At 43.8% G+C, this 9504-nt stretch overlaps 1 protein-coding gene across 2 annotated transcripts in view; it reads left to right on the forward strand.

The window, feature by feature from the left end:
- The window catches only part of LOC127944454 (sterile alpha motif domain-containing protein 11-like), a 60787-nt gene extending 52078 nt beyond the window's left edge, over positions 1-8709 (forward strand). Inside the window, exons 8-13 of one of the 2 annotated variants that reach the window (XM_052540374.1) lie at positions 2830-2945; positions 3360-3438; positions 3632-4353; positions 5438-5514; positions 5981-6091; positions 6955-8709. In XM_052540374.1, coding sequence (XP_052396334.1) covers positions 2830-2945; positions 3360-3438; positions 3632-4353; positions 5438-5514; positions 5981-6091; positions 6955-7197 — 1348 coding nt within the window. In that variant the 3' untranslated portion in view covers positions 7198-8709. Of the gene's footprint in view, positions 1-2829; positions 2946-3359; positions 3439-3631; positions 4354-5437; positions 5563-5980; positions 6092-6954 lie in introns of both variants that reach the window. The other variant, XM_052540373.1, reaches the window with a different exon arrangement.
- The last annotated feature ends 795 nt before the right edge of the window (positions 8710-9504 follow it).

Genomic DNA, 9504 nt, shown 5'->3' on the forward strand with positions numbered 1-9504 from the left:
TGAGATCGACAGATAGAGAAAAGGAGAGATGGGGCAGGGTGGAGGAATGGAGGCAGTTCTCAAAAGATGTAGAGGTAATTAAGCCAGTAAACTGAGAAGCAGTTTGTGTGCTGGAAATAAATGTACAATTTTTAAAGCTGTCTTGTGCAATTTTTTTAATGTTAAAATACTTCCCTCTGTCTTTACTTAAAGGAATAGTTCACCCAAAGATGAAAATACAGTCATTTACTTAATGCGTTTCAAATTATATATGATTGTTTTTAATCTGTGAAACACAAAAGAAGATATTCTGAGAAATGTTTCAGTTGTTAATGGGGTACAAACACAGATATTTTTTTTTAAATATCAATATCAATCTATCATTAAGAGAATTTACATTTTTGGGTGTATCTCTTGATTGATTAAAGAAATGTTAAAGCAGTTTAGAAAAGCAGTTTGAAAACATTTTTGTAACTTCATCTGGTGCCACTAGTCACACACAGCTTTTAATTGACATTTTGAGTATTATATGACATTAAAGCATAATCCATTTAAGCATAATACACATTAAAGCATAATCACAGTCCCTGCTATCCACCGTATCTTTCTGTTTGCTACTTGCTCTCTACCCCATTTTTCTTTTTTTCTGTGGGCTAGAGAGCCAGAGTGAAACGGTTAATGCTTGCCTCATTCCAAAATTGCTTCCTATAAAAGGAGAAGCACGTCTGCCGGGCACGTCTCCCCATGATTACAGCTAATTACTATCGAGCGGACGCCTCGCAGCCCCAGTCATGCAGCTTTAATTGACCGTTATTCATCTGTGGGCCGCGCAGGGCGGCGCAGAGTTTGGCAGGCCTAGCCAGCGCCGCCCGGGCTAATTGTGAGGCCTGAGGGATTAGGCCAGGTGATTACACACTTCACAGTGTAATTACATAAGCATGGCTGGGCTGCCGGCCCGACTCCCGGCCCCAAGGTCACGCGCTGCCTTCTTCCAGATTAATTGGAGCTGCCACAGAAGTGCGAGGCACCGGCGGAAAGCGGTTATACGATTAGCATTAACATTTCAACAGCCACCCAATCGATCGATGATTTCCCCCCTTTGTGTCTCTCCTCCACACCTTCCTCCACTTCTCCGTACACACACACACAGACTTTTTCCATGTATCCCTCTGTTTTTTAGATTTCTTCTTTGTTTTTGCTCTAGGAAGACACACAAGGCTTGTATAGTTATGAAATGACGTAAAACCTAAGTAGAGCACAGCAAAATGTGTCTTCTCTCCTCATTTTTTTTTTGTTGTCTATTCTGTTTGGATGTTTATGTGTTTGTGTTGTACTGCATTGCTCTGTCTTTCTCCCCCTGGAGCAAGCGTTGCTCAGTCACAAGTACAAAGCAACCGCGCTGTTCTTTCACTTGCTTTAGGCGCATTGGGTTTCATTTATATTTATGCATGTGTGAGCGTGTGTTTCGAGGGGCTTGGTGAGAAGTTGCTGTAAATGGAGGGGATTGCATTGGCAGAGGAGCAGTCAAAAGCTTTAAAAATACACTGCAGGATCTGCCTGGATTTCAACACCTCCCCACTAGCAGTCATAGTACACTTCTTCATATTTTTCCCCTCCTTTCTTTTCTCTCCTTACCCCTCTTCTCATTTTCCTTCTTCCCCGCCAGGGCTCAATAAACGCGATCGCTGGATTGTGTATGAACAGCCTGTGTTCTCCACCTCTACAAAACTAGAAAAACATAATTGAGGCTATGCGCCACGCCATCTTTGTATTGGCTGATTACAGCAGAGAGACAAGAAGAGGAGGGGGATGTATGCGTGTGTTGGGCTGGAAGAGGAAGAACTGTGTTAATTAGTGGGTGCTGCAGCCTGTAGCTCGGGCGAGGCTGGGGGGCCGCCCCAGCTGTCGGAGTATGACATGCTCTTATTGTGCATTCAGGCCTCATTACCAGAGTGGCAGGGCCACAGAGCGCAGCAGAGCAAGAGGGAAGAAGCAAGAGCGAGGAGACGATGGAGGTTGTGGTGGGGGGCAAGGATACAAACCATGACGCTATTCCCAGCATGACAGGACTGATGAGAGGTTACGGTGGCTCGCATGCACTGGATGGAGCGATAAAAAATAACTGATAAAAGAAAACACAGTATTACCATTACTGTATTGTTAGTATACCTCCACGTTGCAGTAACCGATTGTTGGCAACCCTTTCATTATCACAATGTTGCATAACTGTGTACCACACTCCTTAAAAAACTTGAATTATAACCATAACGCCACGTAGCCATATTGGAAAATTTTATTGTTAGCATAACACAACACTGCTAAAACAGACTGTTGAAAATCTGTCTTGTACAGATGTACAGTGTTATGGTACAGAACCTGCATACCACCACACAGTTGACCCAAAGTGTTAAAAAACCCTGTATCATTACCATAACACCACACATCAAGAAAGTGCATGTAAGTAACAATTTGCTACAGTCAACATGACATGACCGTGCTTCCTTACATGTACTTACACATTTTGTGTCTTATTGTGTGATTCATGTGTGTACTTTATTCCAAAGAAAAAAAAAAGATATTTGCAATCTAAATCTACATTTCATAAATTCTTGTTTCACTTTGTAATAAAAAATCAAATGGGTTGTAAACACTGTTTCATGATGTCTTTAAGCAGGCTGCTAAAGGCATCACGTGCCAGTGAGAAAAATAAAAGTTGTGAACACTGTACCAATACTGTTGCAGTGCTAATCATGTGCGATGGAGACTTAAAAACAGAAAGTTGAAAAACAGTATCAGTTGGTTAATGTAGCAGCTGGTTAATGATGGTGTGTTTTTTGTTTGTGTACACAGAGACATATCGCACCCTCCTCCATTGTTGTCCCCGCAGAATGCTCCTCACATTGCTCTGGGGCCTCACCTGCGTCCCCCGTTCCTGGGCATGCCTTCTGCCCTCTGCCAAGCCCCAGGTGAGCTAGCTCTGCCAGATGTAACACACCCTCACATTAACTCATTAAACCTGGGAGTTTCTTTCATGTGTTATGGGTTGTTTTCCACCCATATACACATTCAAGAAAGGTCTCTGATAAATCAGTTTATTTGTAGATATATATATATATAAAACATTTACAGTAGCCCCAAATATAATTTACACATACTTAAAAATATATATACCTATTTAACAAAATATAAAAATACTGTGTCATACAGGTAGCATTTAAATGTAATTATATACATATTTATTAAAAAGGTTTAGCAACATTTATTTGGAGCAAATGTATTGATCACTGTATTGGTCACTAATGTGTATATTCTGTGAACACTAGATGTACAGTATACTGTACACAGATAGATGTATTTCTTATTTTGCCATTGTCCTGTAGGTTATGGTTTCCTGCAGCCTGCTCAGGCAGAGATGTTTGCCCGTCAACAGGAGATTCTTCGTAAACAGAACCTTGCTCGGTAATGTTGTAGAGCTGCACAGAGAAATGTGTCTTAAACTCTTAGTAAAATTGACATTTGTGCAACTGCTTTTAGCTATAGAAAAATATAAGAGTTAATTGATGGTGCATTTCATATGATTATATATTAGTTGCAAGCTTTCATCAGGAAATGTTTATTTTCGAGTCTCTCTGATTGTGGATTGTTCCACCAGGTTGGAAATGTCTGCTGAACTGTTGAGACAGAAGGAGCTTGAGAACCTCCACAGGCAGCGACTGCTGGCGGACCCGCTGAGCCTGCATCCTGGGCTCCCTGCAGAACACCCTGCCTTGCGCAGCCTGCAAGAAATCCCGGAGGGCCACCCACTCCGAGAAGAGCTCAATCGCCGCAACGCCATGCTGGTTTTGCGGCACAACAACACCCCATTACTCTCCCTCAACCATCAGGGGGCAGCAGCAGGTACTTCCTCTAAAGACCTTAGCAACAGGAAGAGCTTGAGGAAAGGAGGACCACTCAGAGGGGACCAACAAGGGGGTTCATCTGAGCCTAAAGAGATCCTCGCGGAGGGCTGTGCACGGGATGGAGAAACAGAGGGACAAGATGAAGACATGAAAGACTTTGAGAATGATGCAGAGGTTGGGGAAGACAGGCCTGAGAGGCTTTCCAAAGTTGACGGACATGGTCTCGGTTCAGAGGTGTGCCAAGGCAAGGATGTGACCAAGTCTAGTGAAGCAGTAAAAGAGCTGGGGGAGGGGTCAGGGAGGCTCAGTGCTCCTTGTAGCTCCACTGGACAAGAGTCACCAACCCACCACCTCTTCACATCAGGACTGAGCAAGAGTGAGGCCAAATACCTGCCGCCAGGAATCCCACCCTTACCCACCTTGCCTGGACAACTGCCCTTCACCTTTCCATACAACAGCCCTTACTTTCACACTGGTGAGTTTACAGCTTTTTAAAAACCATATAACAATATCCAGCCACATCCAATGAGAGATACTGTATTTTAGAGACAATTTTCATATTCAAAACTCCTCCAATTCCAGTTCAGCAACTCACCCAATGCACTCCTTATTTAAAACAAACATACACTAGTGTTAGTGACACCATAGGCCTGCTCCTCAACTTTAACAATCTGTAAAATCTGGAGTTCAAATAGTATTCCATGTCCTCAGAGAGACAGAAAGAGTGAGCGAGAGAGAGAGTTAGAGAAACTGAGAAATTGAGCCCAGAGTGCAAGCAAGCCCAGAGCAAGTTTTAATGGAAAATGAGGCTCCTAATGAGGAAGTGACCAGCTCAGAGAAAGGCTGAACTAACCCTCCTCAGGCGTTCGAGCAAATACTGAACATGCAACATAGAAAAGATTTTGGCTCACACACAAAAATGCACCAGTATACCAACATACATTACGTGCCATTGATAGGATGAGACAGAATGCAAACAAGACAGGTATGGATAAAAACACAACTTACAAAATTGTTCACCCAAAAACAAAAAATTCTGTCATTTGTTTACTGAAAAAATTAATTATTTACCATAACATGCAGGTTTTTTTCCCCTTTAAATGTAAGTGTATGGGATTCATAGCTGTCAGGCTTTATAAAGAGCAACAACAACTACAACAAAAATACTAGTACCATAAAAGAAGTCAGGAACATAAAGTTGGGGTTGTTACTCACAAACAGTTACTTTCACAAACAGGCACTTTCACTGGTAAAAAAGAATAGCCTGAACAATATCTTTTAGATATCAACATCAAAGAAGCATGCAAGGTTTAGCCAGTAAAGACAAGTGGCTGAAGTGTTTGTCCCCACCTAACTTGAATGAGTGCAGAGAAACCTCGACCATCTGAAACACATTACCTGCTCCAGCTGAGAGACCTCCTCCAGGAAGGGGCCCTGCCGCTGACCTTTACTAAACTCTGTAATAGGCAGGGTCAATAACAGAGCGGAGTGTAGGCGCAAGCGTGCGTGTAAGAGGACAGGGTCCTTCTGTCTCTAATGATTTCTGCTTCCCCTCACAGGCGCCATGGGGGGTCTATTTGTCGACGGAGAAGAGGCGGGAGCAGCCGAGGACATCAGCAAGTGGAGTGTGGAGGAGGTGTGCAGCTTCATCAGCAGCCTAGCAGGCTGTAGGGAGTATACACAGGTGAGGACAAGAGCAGGAGCAGAGCGTTGGATGCCTCCTCTCCTTCCCCTGCCTTAAACAGGGGCTACTGGAGACATACTGCACAGCACAGAATGAAGATCACGTGCTGCAATTTGTAGACAAGAATAGCTTGATTTAGATGTTTCTAGAGTGTACTTAAAAAAGTTAGAAGGCCGCTCTGCGCTGCTCTTATCTTTCTCACTCACAGCTCTGTCTCACACATCTCACCACACTGGATGTCAGTCTGTCGCATGCACAGCGCATCACCAAAACCCCACCGTCGACTGCAGCGCACCTCATTTCACTGCAAATGTCGAGTGTGCATGAGCCTTCCTGTGGAGTCACATGAACTGAGTGCATGTGGAGTTTATTGGTGAATGTTCATCAACATCATCTGAAGCTAAGTCATCTATTTCAGGTCTTCAGAGAGCAGGCCATTGATGGCGAGACTCTGCCATTGCTGACGGAAGACCACTTGCTCAACAACATGGGATTGAAACTGGGGCCTGCCCTCAAGATCCGCACTCAGGTAAAGAAAAGACCTGCTGTACCGGGGTATCAAATCCTGCTCCAGTAAGGCCACTGTAGAGTTTCATGCAGACCTTACTTGAATACACCTGTCTGTAATTGTCCAGTTATCCTGAGAAGTTGAGTAGCAGCTGTAAATAGGACATAGCTAAACTCTACAGGACAATAGCACTCCAGGAGAATGACTGTACTGAGGACAAGAAGTTGCAATAATAGTAGGCAGATTTACCAGAGATAAAGTGTGGGAAACTGTCCTCATTGTCCTACAGAATTTAGCTCCAACCCTAATCAAACGCACAGTTGTTACAGGTGAGTTTGATCAGGGCTGGAGCAGGGGACTTGAGTTGTCCAACCTTGCAATAGGGCAAAGGTGTACAACCCTGCTTCTTAAGGACCACCATCCTGAGTTTAGCTTAAGCCTTAATTAAATACACATGAGGACGCTAATCAATGTCTGCAGGATCACTTAAACCATCTGGGCAGGTGCGGTGGATACGGTTGGATCTAAACTTTGCACTAAAGTGGTGCAAATAGGAACAGGAGTCTACACACTCTTTAAGTAGATCATCCAAATTTGGTTCCCCCAGTAATTGCACACAGTGCCTGGGGGGCCACAGAAGATAGTCTTTAATAAATGAGCAGTTTAGAACTTCTGGTCAGAAGGTATTTTTCATTTTTACACCTGCAGGTCCACTTTCACCCCATTTGTCTTAGTTTCTTAATGGGTAATCACATTTCTACATTCAGTAATCTAAACAGACACGAAAGCAATAATCTTGTATCACTGCTACTGTACATCCTTGTGCACTTCCTGTTGGGTGTACAGTGTGAGAAATAACACTGTCATGTGGCTGCTTTCCTCAGGTGGCACGACGTATTGGCAGAATATTCTACATGACCAGCTTCCCGCTGGCCCTCCCGCTGCCGCCATCTGCTCTGCGCCCCACAGACAGAGACCCCCTGCCCGCCGAGACCCGCCCTCCTTCTACTGGCAGCACTTCCTCACCATTCAGCGTGCCCCCTCCTGCCTGCCACGCCTCCCCCAAACAGGAGAACGGAAATCCCTCCTCAGCGGGAGCTTACGACTCCACTAAACCTCCCAGGTAGAATTGGCCATTAAAACTCTTGACTGCTTCTCCTTATGGCAGAGGCAGTGCTTCAAGGAGGAGGTAAAAACGGAGAGAGGGCATAAAGGGGGCCCTCTTTGAACTATTCTTTCCTTCCTCTTTACCCCCTTTACCCTCCCTCCCAAAATTAAAAGCAAACTTGAGGACTTTTAAAAAGAGGCACTTAATCTTTTTAGGAGAAGTGTGAAAAAATGAGCAGAAAGAAGACAGACACTGATGGAACACAGGCTCAAACTGCTCCACCCTTTGCAGCGGCTGTGTGGAAGCCAAAACCCAAAGATGTGCAAATCGGACTTTGGGGACGAGACAGGAAGCGTTAGGAGTGTGCGACAGATGAACGTGAGCAGACAGCTGCTATTAAACGGCATGTCAGAAAGAAGGGAGATGCATCCACTGAATGTATGAGGTACGCATACAACATTCTTTTGTGTCAGATGTTGTAGGAAAGCAACATTCACTGCGATAAACTCTTGTGGTACCTAACAATCCCGGGGAGTGGTGAACTTCGAAAGAGACACTTTTTCTGCCAACTCCTTCAACTTCCAGCTGTTTTAAATTCTCTGGAGTTGGTTTCGCTTCAAAGGCTAAATCCTCCAAAGAGGAGTAAATATAAGAACAGGATGGAACTCATCTCCAGTCTTGACCAGTGCAACTATGCATTCCACAGTCCAAAACCAAAGATGGATGGATGTGGAATTTTCAAACGAGATCTAGGGTTGATCTCACCAGTGACAAAACAAGGTACACATACAGGGTGCCGTACTAAAGGAAGTGGAATGAAAAAGGACCTCAAAAAGAGATGTGTAAAGCACTTAGACTTCCTGTGACCAAAAGCCATCAGCCAAAGCAATGGCCCAAACTATCACCCAACAAACATCTGGGCCCGTTTTAGTTTCATGATCCTGCGAAAAAAGAGAATTAGGGAAGGATTTACATCCCTGCTGATGTCGGTATATAGATGCCATTGTGAGGTCACACTTACTGCTGTGGGAAAGACATGTTATCCTGAATTGTACAGAAACATGCTCAAGATGAGAATATACTGAAGATGAGATAAGTGGTACGTTTTGTTAAATGTAGTTGCACGAGTTAAAAATCTTTATTACTGAACAAAATGTGACCGGCTGACTAAGTGGTACTTTTGTTCATCTTTTTCTGTTTGCTGTGTATTCCAATTGTAATAGTCATGAGCCCCAATCTTAAATGCCACTTCAGCATATAAATGAGAGAAAAAAAAATATTTATAGGGATTTGTTTGCTGTATTTAGAGCAATGAAATATGAAATTGTCCTTAAATTGATCCCAAAGAACAACACTTTTCTCTTTGTTGCAGGGAAATGAAGGCACAAAGCTCTTTATGCAAATCTTTGAAATTGTTTTTCTTTTTAAATATGTAAACGGTTCAAATCGTCTAGATTCCCCATCAATGTTTTGTCTTCATCCTATTTTTCTATTCTCTGCTGGGTGAAATAAATCCTATTGAAAACTTGCAGATGCACTTTCCTCTTTTTTTTTCTCTCTGAGTAATACGTTTATTTCCAAACTCCTCCACAGTAGGGCAGGGAGTGGCGGCCCCAGCTGGATGGTAAATCCCCTGGTCAAGGGAGGGAGCGTGTGGAAGGGGGAGCAGGGTTCAGGTCAACAACAGCTGTCAGCGCGTCAGGTTCAGTCGCAGGCCAGGGCCCCTGTGGCCCCAGCCTAACCCAAAGAACAACTGACTCTCAGGGACGTCCGCCCCTCGCCCGTTAAAAAATATTTTTACTGCACCCGTGACTGTCAGTGTCAGGTGCTCCAAGTGATAGACGCGTAAACCTGTTACCCAGACTTGCGCAAACACAGGCATGACGCACGCGGAAACTCTAGTGCAAACTGAATTTACTCTAAAGCAGCCCAGCTGACGTTCAGTCATGGGGGCCTGAATTTAACGATTCTTGACGTTTGAACCTCAAGCTGGGAGTGATAGAAAGAACAGGACACAAAATAATGAGTGCTCATAAAGATGCTTCAGCCATCAACAACAGCGGTCACATGCAGTTGTGAGCATAAGAGAGGATGATTTAAAAAAGTTAAAGGAATAAAATGGTTACCATTTACTGACCCTTTGAGGTTTTCCAAACCTTTGGCTTTCTTTCAAGACACACAAAGACAATGCATGGAAAACCATGTCCAGCACAAATACAGTGAATGAGGATTTAAAAAAAAGGATGAAGCAACACTACAAAAGTTGTTCTTATGTGTGCTATATTCAAAGACTTCTGACGTCTTATCTGACGACAGGTTTGAGACA

This window comes from Carassius gibelio, chromosome A23, assembly GCF_023724105.1.
Source record: "Carassius gibelio isolate Cgi1373 ecotype wild population from Czech Republic chromosome A23, carGib1.2-hapl.c, whole genome shotgun sequence".
Lineage (NCBI taxonomy): Eukaryota > Metazoa > Chordata > Actinopteri > Cypriniformes > Cyprinidae > Carassius > Carassius gibelio.